This window comes from Penicillium antarcticum, assembly GCF_028974205.1.
Source record: "Penicillium antarcticum strain IBT 31339 chromosome Unknown utg000006l_segment0_segment0, whole genome shotgun sequence".
Lineage (NCBI taxonomy): Eukaryota > Fungi > Ascomycota > Eurotiomycetes > Eurotiales > Aspergillaceae > Penicillium > Penicillium antarcticum.
In genome coordinates, this window is record NW_026695304.1 from 1637889 (window position 1) to 1651608 (window position 13720).

Here is a 13720-nt window from a genome sequence, read left to right on the forward strand (position 1 = left end):
GCCGATAGCCCACATTCATTTGAGACAATCTGTGCAAAGAATGCAGGGATGAGAAATATACATAATATAAAGGCGTACGACAGCCAACGCCGGGCGCCCTGCCAAATCATATACAGCGAGGTTCCCCGGAGAATGTCTTCAAACTGCCGAGCATGATCTGCCCAAAAAAAAAAAAAAAAAAAAAAAACCCTTTACTATCCCAAGAGGTGGTATTCATGCAGAAATCAAACGTTCACCACCCCTTGACTTCTCGGTCATCACAGTCATAAACTTCTCGGAGTCCAAGCCCCGTTAGATCGGAAACAACATGCAGAAGAAGAGATGAATGCGTCGAATCCAATCTAACACAAGACAAATATAAAACAGGCACCGCCCCGCGGTGGCTTATAGTGCGTTACTGGCACAAGTGAAGACGCCGCCGACGGTGCCTTCCCGGTAGCTGGTTATGACAGACATAACGGAAGCCTGAAGAAAAAAGGAAATGTTAGTAGGAGTCCATGAACAGCCAAGTATGAAAGCTAAGCATGGGATGACTCACGTAAGTACCAGGTCCCAAAAAGAAGAACCCAACCAGAATAAGGAAAACATTAAAGATGAATCCCAACCAACCCCGGATACCCCTCACCATAAAGAACCTCGGTCCATGATCCGCAGCACGCATACGAATATAAGCCGTTCCCCAGAAAATGAAACCAAAGAAGGAATCGAAAAGCGAACTCATGATCGACAATAGGTCCGAGAAGAAGGGAATAACCTCGGCAATGATCCAAGCCATAATCCACAATCCAGCAAGGATTCCAGCCCAAGCAGCCCACCCAACAACAGTGTTGTTGCCCTTGTGGCGTGTTCCCTCGAAAAGACGGAAGAAGATGAAGCGCGCTGAGACAGAGGCGTACAGGACGCCTAGGAAGATCATTGTCGGGATCATGAATGAGAAGGAGACCTTCTTGTACACATCGTTGCCGAGAGAGCCGAAGGCTGGAGCGGTCATATACTGCGTTCCGGTGTAGACGTATGTGATTGCACCGACGAGACTGAAGACGATGATTTCGGCGATTGTTACTGCTGTCACGGACTTCCAGAAATCGCGGGGTTCTTTCATTTCGGCGATGAAACTTGGCAGGGTGATTTGGCCGATGAACGTATAGCTGATGTTCAGGAAGGCGTTCATTCCCTGCACGAAGGTTGTACCCTTGGGCGGGATGGCGAGGAAGATTGGCTCGCCGTCTGCGGGGGTATAGCCCTTTGGATGGTCCTCAACGCCTGAGAAGACGGCGGCGAGGATGACTGAGATGAAAGTGAAGAATGCTGATAGGGTTGCGACCTTTGATAGGGTGCTAAATGTTCTTGGGAGGGAGAAGATCCATGAGATGATGGCGACGATCAGTGAGAATACCACTGTGCACACGGCGCCGTTGGACATTGTGTTCAGGTACTCGGCACCTACGACGCAGTGGAGTCCTTGGATGAAGGTGTTGTTTAGCAGGAACATCACTGCTGTGGCCCACCAGGCGATCTTGGAGTCCCAGAATAGGTACTGGCCAATGTCGCACACGTCGCGGACTTCTGGGTGTCGCAGACAGAATCTCCTATGCGGATATTAGTATTAACCGGGGGGGGGGGGCTAGGAGATAGTGTGAATTCATATCATACCAAGTAATCAGCGAGGTGTACAGGACGATACCGGCAATCACCACGGTCAGAATCAAACCGGGCACAAGGCCCAGAATGGAGTACGACCAAGGGAAGGACATGATAGCCAGACAGATGTACTCCGAGAAGAGCAGAGCGGCAGTCTATAACAAGAGATTAGTTAACTGCGCTCAATTGGTTTAATTTTCTTGCCATGCACGAAATGCAAGTTTCGACACCCACCTTTTGCCAACTACAAGTACGGTACTTGATAGTATTCTCCGACTCCATCTCAATCTGGCGCCCGACACTTTCCGTCGTGGAAGAAGAGTCGATCGCATGAACATGACCGGAACTGCGACGACGGCCATGACTCTCAATGTCATAGTCTTTCAGCTTAGGCTCCTCTGACTTATCGGAGAGGTCAGGACTGCGGTCGATATCCCGGTCATGGTCCCAGCCGACCGGGTCTGTTGATGGTGTTGATTGATTTGGCCCAGCCATTTTGAACTTAACGAGCGGACGAGTCGCGCTTGTCGAAACTCGGTGGAGTTAGGAGAGGTGGTAATCTGCGAATGCATGTAATTCTCTCGATATGGGCTTGTAGGGTGCTGGTCGTGTGTGAGCGGAATATCAGTTGAAGTGCGCCGATCGATTTACCTTGCTCCAATGCAAGATGAAAGTCCCTGTCACTAAATCTGTGACACTGGTCGTGACTGGGGAGAGGTGGAGGTGGAGGACGGATTAGGGCACGGATACCACTTGAGGTAGTATTGCCTGAATAGTGCAGAACCAAACTGGGAGAGGGAGGAAATAAGTAAAAAGAAAGAGTCAGAGACCAAGAGAACCAAGAAACCAAGAGACTAAGCTAAAAACAAGAAAGTCTAAGAAAAAGCAGTGAGGTACGGGGTATAGCAATTACCGTCATTTCCAATTGCTCCACTACCAATCCCGGCCAGAAAAACCTGTCGATCGCAGATGAGAACACGCTGAGTTCATGACGTGGAGACATCCGCAATGGGCGTTCCAGGAGGCGCAAGCCACTTTGACGCCAAGGGACCGAGAGTTGATACCTGGAACGGCAGCTGGATCCTGACTTTGGCATCTAAGGATCTTGATAGTGAAACTTTTCCCTTTCTGCTACCTCTGAATACCCTCCTATCTTTCTATTCTTCGCTTTGACTTTTTTTTCTCTTTTTCCATGCCCCATCCGTATTAGCAGCAAGGGGGGCCACGAGGAGCATGTCGGTTGCGCCCGCATATCATATCAGCTCCAGTATGCCCCGCATGCGGCAACGGTTAACGAATAAGACCCCCGTCTCAGAGACTTACGATCAGAATCCATGCACACGGGGCACTGAAAACATGGATGCACGGTCTGGTATCTGGTATTCGACTATTCAATCAAGTATCGAGCGAAAAGACCTTTTCCTCCGATCTGATTCGATCATCTCCGTCGCTGGATGCAGTGGGGGCCGGTTCCCCAATTTGGACCACTGATGTGATGATATTTCCTCAGGAGGCAACTGCAGGGTCTGTGATAGAGAGCAGTCTAGGTCTTTGGAGGATGATAAATGATAAATTCCTATTCTCTCTGGTGTGCCTCGATAGAGCACACTCCGGAAAAATGCCCCTGTCCCACCTCAGGCATCAAGTTGAATTATCCGGCCGGTGTTGCTGACTCATGTATGAGTCAGCCAATGGCCCGGGGGGCACCGGTGGACAGGGCATTGGCAGGTCCTCCCGTAATAGTCCACGGATTGAATACTTTGCCCTTTGCCTCTTTCATCATGCCACCAGGGCATCCGTGGAATCGGCCCTAAATCATTGCCTGATGCTTGAATAACTCCAAAAATACCCTATATAGATTGCAATACCGTACCATACCATACAAAGTCTAGCCCATTCCGCTCTTGCGTGCTAATCCGCAGCGATGGCATCAACGATCCACACGGCAAGGGCGCTGACCGGAGCTGACCGAATAGTTTATTTGAATGCCACCTGCTGCTCTAGGTACTTAACATGCCAATCTTCCGCTTGAATCCGCCGAGGTGCAGTAGGCAGCCTTAGGGTTAAGGGTTTGCCGTATAACTCTGACTTGCAGGTGTTGGCAACGTCTAGATCGGCCTAGATGTACATGTACAGGGGTGAAGCAGTCTTGGAAAGCTTGCATGTATTGGCGCCCAGAGCTGTACCATATAATAGCTACCCAGATTACTTTTGTCGCATCTTCACTGTCTGGCACTCAGTGCTTGTGGCTTTTTGCTCAACATATCTACTTTATTTGAACATTTTGACATCACTCCGGCGACTCTGGCGGCCACCGCATGAAGCACTTCCAGCCCTCATCCAAGGTTTTACATATAGCTGCCAGCTTCCTCTGACCCGACTGGCTCATCCACCACCTATCCCGAACAGAACACATGAAAGTACAGTAAATCTGCACTCCCTAGTAAGTTCAAAGAAGTGTACAGAAGTTAGGGAAATCCATAACGACCCTGGGATCATTTCGTCTCCTCCTGCCCCTACTGCCCCTAACAGCCTCTTCAAGTCATCTATCGCAGATTGAAACACTCCTGTCACTTCTTCACTTTCTCGCTTCCGGTTACGACAATCTATGGTTACTTCAGAGAGCATGGAAATCGTCTGCTGAGATGACTCCGAATGTACCGGCATATAGCTCGCGACGCCTAATGGTAAACTGGGTTTCCAAGTGTACAGTTGGACGAGAGTGTTGATATACTGTAGGACGGGAATTTTCTCACTCTGGGCTTCCTGTAAGAGTAACAGCAGAGTGAAATATACTAGAGGTGTCTATGTAGATACACCATGTGTAGACAATGAAAAACAGAATAGATACCAAAGAAATAGGACAAGGCACGCATGGCCCAACTCCAGATGCGAGCAATAATTTTTGGCAGGGTGAGATAAATACAAAGCAACTCTTTACATGCCATCGTCGTCGTCGGCCAACAACGCAGCATAGTCGTCCGCAGAAGCGAAGGTGGGTAGCTGCTTGAGCTTGCGACGCTTCTTGCGGTCCGACTCGGCAGGCGCAGGAACATCCGCGGGGGCCATGTCCATTCCGCCGATGTCGATGTCCGAGGGAAGATCCTCGTCGCTGTCGACGAAGGCTTCGTCGTCTGAGACGTCCATATCGAAGTCGTCTGAGTCGTCGTCCTCTTCTTGAGCCTTCTTACCCTTCTTTGTCTTGGGGGCAGGAGCAGCTTCTTCGGGTTCGCTGAACTCGGCCATTTCCTCGTCGGAGGGCACGTCTGACTCGTCGTTGAAGATAACGCCGCCGTCGGAGTCCTCGCCTTCACCTTCGCCCTCGTCTTCTGAGGCGTCGAAAGCGGACTCGAGGTCGTCCATGTCCAGGTCGTCGTCGCTGTCTCCGTCGGCTTCCAGTTCGGGTCGGGAGTCGACGAGGGCCTTCCAAATCTCGTCTTCGTCATCGCTGATGCCATCGACATCTCCCTCTTTATCGCGGGCGACGGAGTCGACGTCCTTGCCCTTCTTTGTGCGAACCTTCTCCTTGTCCTTGTTGACACGGGTGAAGTACTCGTGGAAGAAGACGTCTTCGGCAGCAACGTCGGCGGCCTTCTTCTTCCAGAATGCCTCGGTGTTGAGGGGCATCTCGTTCTGTGCCTTCTTGCCGGCTTCGACCAAGCGGTCGGCGGTTTCACCACCAGCAAGGGGCTGCATGATCGAGGCACCGCGAGAGGCGGTAGAGGCCTTGGGCGTGCGGTACACGAAGCGGTCGAGGAAGTGAGTGAGGGAGTGGAGGGTGAGATCGGGCTTGCCGCTCATGGGGTTGTGCTCCAAGAGGTTGGCAGCGTTGAGAGAGACGGAGGGGTGGAAGTGAGTGGTGTAGGGCAGTAACTCCCAGAGACAGCTGCGGTCAGCGTTGCTGTGCTCAGGATCGCGTTTGCGTGGGTCGTACACGGTGGATTCCTTGGGCTTGGTCTCCACGACAGCAGGCTCTGGCTGCTCATCATCTTCATCGAGAACATCGCGGAACACCTCTTCGTCGTCCTCTTCGTTATCTTCAGGCTGATCGAACAAGGATGAAAGACCGGGGAATGTCTTCTCAAGCTCACGAATCAGGAAGAAGATACCACAGATGAACGAGGGTTGGTGCAAACCAAGCACCTGAACGATACGCTTGACAAAGGCCTTGACACGTCGAACATTGAGATCGTTCTTGAGGGCCTTGTAAAGGAGGTTGAGGTAGAGAGATTGCTTGGAAGAGGTAGCAACACGTGGGTCGAGCAAAGACTCATACAGAGTACGGTAGAAACGATCACCGGCAACTTGGTTAGATGCGGTGAGCTGTTGAATCAACATAAGAGCCTGGATACTGGTGTTAAAGTTGGAGGAGTGGGTGATGCGGAACAGGGTGTCAAGGTGCTTCGACATGCTAGTAAAAAGTTAGCATCTCGTTCAGGGCAATGGGATAGAACTACATACCGCTCGGAGTTCGAGTCAGTGAAAGGATAGGCACGGTTGACACCAGTCAAGACACCAGAGACGAGCTTCTCACGCATCTCATCGTCTTGAGCGGCTCCCTTAGCAGGGTCATCCTTGCCCTTATGACCCTTGTAGTGGGGCTTGCCGTGCTTGCCCTTGGTTGCCTGTTTGGCCTCGTGCTTAGGCTGGGGCTTCAGAAGAACAAGGAAAAGGCCGAAGTAGATGTCAAGCAGTTGAGAGGCGACTTGCTCTTCTTTCTGTCTCAGAATAGTCTGGTTGAGAGTAATGATGGCATAGTACTTGGCGTGCTGACTCTGACCGGGGCGGAAGAGCACTTCTTCGACGGACTTGATGATGGTAGGCTTCATCAGAGGATGCGCCTGCTCGAGCTGCAGCAACAGGTATGAAGCGCGAGAGGCGATCTTCTTGCCAGGGTCTCCTAGCTTATTGACCAAAAGACGCAGAAGGTTGGACTCTTGTTCAGGCTTCTCCTTGAGAAGTTCGTAGACGTAACTGACAGCGCGAGTCCGCGAGAATTCAATCTCGTCGTTACACCAAATCTCGAGAATCTTGAGAACCTCGAAGAACTGATCCTTGACGATGTTCTCAAAGGCCCAGACAATAAGGTGGCTCTTTTGAATACCACCTGGAAGAGGGTCCTTATCGTTCCATCGGCCACCGGCACCCTGGAAAGCAGCAACAAGACCAGGCTGGTTGGCGAATGAACGAAGTCGGCGATCACTGGGCAGCAGAGTACCTTGGGCGAACATATCCTTCAGAGATCGCAAAACCTCAACTGCTTGCGCACGACTGCGCTTCTTTCCAAGGGCAATGAGGTTCTCCAGTGCCTTGGTGTTGTGAAGAGGCGATTCTTGAACGTTAAGAGTCAAGGCGGAGATCTTATCGCTCAAGGTACCGGATGCCATGATAGTGGAGTAGAACTTGTGAGACGAGGAAGCCGAAGATCTCTGAGCAGCCGCATATTGCTCGTTTTCTTCCTGGAGCAGGGTGTTTCCAAGCTCGTGGATACGGTCGATCATGTGACGGGGCAGGGCATTCATCTGCTTGGTGGTTGGGGGAAGAGGAGGAAGAGGTGCGTTGTACCAATCGGCCCGAGGAGGGACATTCTGTGCTGTAAGTTAGCGAGAGTTGTCTCAATGGGTTGTTCATAACATACCAGCTTAGCGAATTCTTTGGGAATAGGAATTTCAGCCTTGTCTTTTGGGGCAGGTGCCTCCTCGATATCTGATTCCGGGTCACTGATCTCTGCGTCACCCTCGCTTTCCTCGGCATCGACATCCTCCTCGCTCTCTTCGTCCGCCTCAGCCTCGGGCTCTTCCTCCTCAACTTGATCATCTTCTAAATCCTCCGGCACTACATGGCCAGCAGCCTCCAGCATGCTAGAGAGTTGCTTGCGGAGATCTTCATCACTACCCTTGCCCTTTGACTTGGGGATATCGCCTTCAACCTCGGATTCCGAGTCGACACCGGCAAGAAGATCGAGATCTTCCTCAGTACCACCCATAGCGAGAATCTCCTGGCGCAGGGTCTCATCATCATTGCTCTTCTTGAAGCCCTTAGGCTTCTCTTGCTGGTTCTTTCCGCCCTTCTTCTCCTCCCGAGCAATCACCTCGCCATTGCGATCCCGCTTCTTGCCTTGCACGTCTTGCGCTTTGCCGGGCTTGGCAGGTGATTGCTTTCCTTTCTTTGTAGAAGCATCCTCAGTAGGCGCTTGGGGCTTGTTGTCCTTTCCTTTTCCCTTCCCTTTGCCGGAGTTCTGGTTCTGCTTCTGCAGACGTTGTTCGATTTTCTGTCGGAGGCCAGCGAAGGCGCTCTCGTCCGGCATAGCGGTCGTAGGTTGGGCATCAGGTACTGGAACACTAGTTTCAGGCACAATCTCGTCTGCGCCCGAAGAGCGCTTTCCTTTCCCTTTAACCATGATGTGTGGTGGTGTGGGATTGACTGATGTTGGAGAAAGAAAATTGGACGGAGAAATCTTTTGCGGCGGGTTTATCGGGCGCTCGGACCAGGCCGATAAGAAACATCAGGGAGACTTCGAGTTGTTCGACTATTTCCATTTCAGCTTCTTATGCAATTCGTGAATATCGTCAAAGTAGGAATTCATTATGATTTCTGGGCTGCGACCCAGTCTTGCGCGTGTCTCGCCGCGCCGACTGGTGTTGAGCCTGCGTGTTCAGCAATGCCATCTTCACGTACGCGCTTTAATGTTGTTTGAATAGCCCGCAATTGGTGTACTGACTTGACTTAGTTTGATGGCAGAAACCGTGTGTCAAATTTCTGGATTCCTACCGGTGGAATTTCCAAGAAACCCGTTGACGGAGAGAAAGGTGCGCCGTCTACAGCTCCGATAGCAATTGACGATCAACCTACTAATAAACCCTTAAAGAGGATGCCAATGACCTCCTCGTTAGAGGTGGTTTTCTCAGACAGGTGTGCAATCCGTGCTTTTTGTCTTCGAATTCATCGCTAATTATATACAGGCATACTCTGGAGTGTTTCACATGCTTCCGCTTGGGTTACGTGTCCAGGACAAGCTAGAAGGTCTAATTGACAAGCATATGCGCACCCTCGGTATGGAATTCTACTATGATCTCCTGAAATTGTTACTCATGTCTTAGGTGCCTCAAAGGTCTCGCTTTCCTCATTATCCTCTGAGGAACTTTGGGAACGGTCTGGCAGATTGACAGAGGGCTCAGAAGTAAGTTCTCTGCCCATGAGAGTATAAATATTTCTGCTAACAAAAATTAAAGCTATTTCGTTTCAAGGATCGGAAAAATACCCCATTTCTCCTAGCTCCCACTCATGAAGAGGAAATCACCACTCTTGTTGGGCATTTGACTGCATCATACAAAAGCCTGCCATTGCGAGTGTATCAGATTTGTGAGAATTTTCTTTTGCTGGACTGGAAAGCTGATCAATTTGCTGACTATATTGCTTTCATCAAGCCCGTAAATACAGAGATGAAGCTCGGCCGAGACAAGGCCTCCTTCGTGGACGAGAGTTTATCATGAAAGATCTCTATACATTTGACTACAATGTCAGCGAGGCCTTGAAAACATACAATGCTGTAAAGCAGGCCTACGTGCAACTTTTCGACGAGCTAAAGATCCCATATCTGGTTGCGGCCGCAGACTCCGGAAATATGGGTGGCTCATTGAGCCACGAATATCATTTTATCAGTCCCAAGGGCGAAGACGATGTGGTCAGCTGCTCAAATTGTGACCACGTGTATAACGAGGAACTTGCCGATGGTAAGACACACAACTTTGGAGAGACAGAGCAGAACACGTTACCTGGCTTCCAGACCGGCGATGAAGTCGAGGGTGGGTCGACAATCTCAACTGGCATGTGGATGGCTATTTCTCATGACAGCAACACTATTGTTCGGGGCTGGCACCCTAAGTTCTCGATGCAAAATGGCGCCACGGAGCCCGTTGAACGCCATGTCAACTCGCATGCGGTAAAGGCCATTGCCACTGCCGCAGGTATTGATCTCGATCTCAGTGTGGAGAACCCGCTGCAAAAGTGGACCGCCCATGTCAAGAAGAACAAGTTCTCAACAAACAAGCCACGCGTATTGGATTTGTACGACTCGCAGGTTCGGGTATACCAACGCCCACCGCTAAGCGACCTCCTCGAGCAAGCTGGCTGCACGACTGATGACATTGAGTACTCGAAGCTGGACCGGTTTCCCGACACCTCGAACAAGCTCAGTCTCGTTCGTGTCCATGACGGAGACCAGTGCTCGCAGTGCGCGCATGGTTCATTGACTACGCACTCTGCCGTCGAGTTAGGACACACTTTCCACCTTGGAACTCGCTACAGCGGAGTGCTCAATGCGAACGTGTCGGTCAATTCATCCCTTCTTGAGGGGTCTGTCGAATCTGGCGCGAAGCCCTCTACCAAGGAGCAAATTGTCCCTATGCAAATGGGATGTCATGGCATCGGTGTCTCGCGTATGATCTCCGCCGTTGCGAACAGACTCGCAGACTCCAAGGGACTCAACTGGCCGCGTGCCATTGCACCTTACGAGGTTGTCGTGGTACTAGGAAAGGGCATGGAAAGCGTTGCTGATCAGGTATATGATTGCCTCACCGCTGACCCCTCGGCACCTGTCGATGTCATACTTGATGATCGTGATAAGGGCATGGGGTGGAAGCTCGGTGATGCGGATCTGATTGGATACCCTATTATCGTGGTTGTCGGCAATGGTTGGAAGAGGAAGCAAACTCTCGAGGTGCAGTGCCGCCGGTTGGACGTCAAGGAGGATGTGCCGCTGGACAAGCTGCGCACGTTTGTCCAGTCTTTGTTGACGCAACTGTGATTTTAGCTGGGCCGAAGTGTTTAGTCTCCGCATGTAACATTAGCAAGCCTTCCTGTGAATTGTACATTATCTTATCTCAACTGTGGTGATAGACGTGCTTGGACCCTCGAGTGTTTTATTTCCTCATCGGGCGAAACTTTCCACCGCGCTAAATACCGTCTCACACTTAGATACGTCACGTCTTTGTGGCCAGGACTGGTGGCTGTGTCTCTTTATGCCCATGTGGGATTCCCTCTCCCATACGTCGAATTCGGGGGTAGTCGCCAAGCCTTGGCGTGGCCGGACGGCCGCGGGATTATTGAAGGGTCTTGCCTGCCAACTTAATTAAAGGAGCATGCTAAAAGGACAGACCCCTCCCCCCCATAAAACGATAACGCTAATTTATTAGCTGGATATTAGCGCATTCCGAGTACAATATTTCTTACGCCTAAAATAGTAGTAGATGCTTGGCAATTTAATGCAAGAAGATCCTTGTTTTTGCCCTAATGACAGGGTCATGGAAACGCACGGTACCTCTATTTTGTATGTAGTTCCCTAGTGAATTCGAGTCACTTTTGATCTTTCCTTACAATAAGAAATATTGTAAATATTGTACTCGGAATGCGCTAAATTCCAGCTAATAAATTAGCGTCATTGTTTTATGGGGGGGGGGGGGGGAAGGGCTGTCCTTTAGCATGCTCCTAATTGAACGGCACTTGCATGTTCGTAAATTGCCGTGTTTAGAGATGTTTGTGCTGACCTATCTACATATGCTAGTACAGTAGCCCGTTCGTTCTAGGAGTGAAACAAATTTGCTGTCCTGACAGGCTGTGGTTGGTGCCACTACCTACTAAGCCCATAGCATATCTCGTCTCATATTATATTCGGCAACATGCAGTCAGGGCCATAGACCCTTGTATGTCTTACATATTTGTTTCACAATCTGCACTCACAAATTGCACCCCGTAACGCTCCTCGGCCCTTCTTCGGGGGTTTCACCTGTCAATAACGCGGATTGAACCCTGAATCTAGCAATATGGGTTGGAAATTTATACGCAAAAGCCTCGAAGAGAGATAAGCCATTACACGCGCGACATGAATTCTGAGGAGTTAGATATGACGCAAGATTTGGGTAGAAAACGCTCTGGTCGGATTTTTTTATTTGACAACTGCCCAGCAGATTCTCTATGAAATTTGCATTCATCGAAACAATGGCTTAAAAGCCAAGCCCAAAATATCCACTAGTCTGGTCTGCTCGCATACAATCAAAGATATAAAAATATCCATCGTGTGTGAAGTAAATGACGCTCAACACATAGGGAGGGTCATAGGGGAAAGCGGATGTATCTTTCGCACGTATAAATATCTACGAGAAATTCTTCAATCAGCACAGCATCCTCTTCTTAATATCCTTTGAATTCTACCTGGAGTAGATCTTTTCCACTCATTCATTCTGCATTCAATTCTGACCTCAAAATGAAGCATTCTGCTATTTTTGTTGCAACCATCGCTGCGCTGGCGCAGTCAGCTTCAGCGCACTATATCTTCAGCAAGCTTGTTGTCAACGGCGAAATATCGAATGACTGGCAGTACATCCGTCAGACTACTCGAAGCGAGAACTATATGCCCACCAAGTTTACTTCCACGTTCGACAACCTGACCCCCAATGACAACGATTTCCGCTGCAACTTGGGCTCTTTTACCAACGCCGCAAAGACCGAGGTTGCTGAGGTCGCGGCTGGTGATAGCATTGCCATGAAGCTTTTCTACGACGCAAGTATCGCGCATCCTGGGCCTGGTCAAGTTTGTAAGATCTCCAGTTGGAATATTTGTATGAACTGTGCTGACTAGCCCTTTCCTTATAGACATGTCCAAAGCGCCCTCTGGTAATGTCCAGCAGTACGAGGGTGATGGTGAATGGTTCAAGATCTGGGAAAAGACTATTTGCAATGAAAATGGCGACCTCACCAAGGATGCTTGGTGCACCTACGGCATGTCCCAGTTTGAGTTCGAGATCCCTGCAAACACCCCAGCCGGCGAGTACCTCGTCCGGGCTGAACATGTCGGTCTCCATGGTGCCCAAGCCAACGAAGCCGAGTTATTCTACAGGTCAGTTCACAAGTGAATCTTTTCATTGAAGATATCATCTAACTATGATACTATTTAGCTGCGCCCAAATCAAGGTCACTGGCTCCGGCAACGGGTCCCCCAGCTTAACTTATAAGATCCCCGGGCTTTACAACGACTCCATGAAGCTCTTCAATGGTCTGAACCTTTGGACAGACTCCGCTGATGCGATTGAATCGGATATTCTAGACACGCCTATTGGTGATGATGTCTGGAGTGGGAGTAGCTCGAGCTCGAGCTCGAGCTCGAGCTTGAGTTCGTGCTCGACCTAACTTGGCTAGTGACTGGCTGGTTTGCTGAAGAAGATTACATGCTGTATGTTGAGATTCATGGCGCATCCAGACGAGATACCTGACACATCAGGCATGAATCTAGTGATCAGCATTAGACCTACCAAGTACAGTATAGATCAGGAGAAGAGTTTTCATTTATATAGGGTTTTTCGCTCATTGAGAGAAAGACCAAACTTAAACAATCTCTTCAGCCTTGACATAAATACTTCCCATTTCAATAGACATCCAATTTCAACACTGTATCTAGAGCAATTTAGTAAACAACAAGGTTCATAAAAATGTACAAAGTGTTGTGAAGTATGGGCAGCCTTTATACATATGCTTAGAAGCCATGTGTATAGCGTATAATTTCCTGTATTGTGAGAGCCCTGCTTCAGCCTTTCTTTTTTTCGCCTCTCTATTTTTAACCCCTCCTTACCTTGTTCGCAAGTTCCTTGAGCTCATCATCTTAATCATATAGAGAAGGGTATGTGAAAGGACTTGTAGTCTCCTGTTTTAGGTATGTACACCAGACACCGTGGGAATCTTTTCCCAAAGCTCTTTCCACAACCCCCTTTCCCAGCAAAGTCGGGGCTCGTTGGCTCAGAATTCTAGTTTGGCAGTACAAAATGGTCATCCCTACTCACACTTGGCAATAAATCGTCAAGCAAATCACTAATGAAAAGGATCTCTGCTGGAAAGGCCTAAACGGCGGTAGGCTAGTATTTCGGAATGATTTCCGCCTAGCAGCTCGCTACCTATACTTCTACTACTATGTCCAGACACTTCGAAAGGCCTGGCAATTTAACAGACAAGAGACAGCGGAATTGATCCTGAAAGAACTCCAGAAGCCCATGCAACATATGAGATTATACCAAATTCACCCACCGGTAAA

General features: G+C 49.6%; 4 protein-coding genes across 4 annotated transcripts; 2 read left to right on the top strand and 2 right to left on the bottom strand.

The window, feature by feature from the left end:
- Positions 1-384: 384 nt before the first annotated feature.
- On the bottom strand, positions 385-2136 carry N7508_006699 (putative neutral amino acid permease; the record flags this gene model as incomplete). Its single annotated transcript, XM_058464765.1, has 4 exons — positions 385-465; positions 539-1589; positions 1654-1796; positions 1876-2136. The coding sequence occupies 4 exons, from the start codon at positions 2134-2136 to the stop codon at positions 385-387; spliced, it is 1536 nt and encodes a 511-aa protein (XP_058318618.1).
- Positions 2137-4578: 2442 nt separating this feature from the next.
- N7508_006700 (RNA-binding ribosome biosynthesis protein MAK21) lies at positions 4579-8041 on the bottom strand (the record flags this gene model as incomplete). Its single annotated transcript, XM_058464766.1, has 3 exons — positions 4579-6052; positions 6103-7229; positions 7280-8041. The coding sequence occupies 3 exons, from the start codon at positions 8039-8041 to the stop codon at positions 4579-4581; spliced, it is 3363 nt and encodes a 1120-aa protein (XP_058318619.1).
- Positions 8042-8228: 187 nt separating this feature from the next.
- On the top strand, positions 8229-10447 carry N7508_006701 (putative proline--tRNA ligase AIM10; the record flags this gene model as incomplete). Its single annotated transcript, XM_058464767.1, has 7 exons — positions 8229-8315; positions 8372-8450; positions 8510-8553; positions 8604-8694; positions 8742-8821; positions 8874-9003; positions 9069-10447. The coding sequence occupies 7 exons, from the start codon at positions 8229-8231 to the stop codon at positions 10445-10447; spliced, it is 1890 nt and encodes a 629-aa protein (XP_058318620.1).
- A 1455-nt stretch (positions 10448-11902) lies between these two features.
- Positions 11903-13633, top strand: N7508_006702 (lytic polysaccharide monooxygenase auxiliary activity family 9 protein; the record flags this gene model as incomplete). The annotated part of the gene is made up of 4 exons (XM_058464768.1): positions 11903-12233; positions 12292-12535; positions 12594-12769; positions 13608-13633. The coding sequence occupies 4 exons, from the start codon at positions 11903-11905 to the stop codon at positions 13631-13633; spliced, it is 777 nt and encodes a 258-aa protein (XP_058318621.1).
- Between the last annotated feature and the right edge of the window lie 87 nt (positions 13634-13720).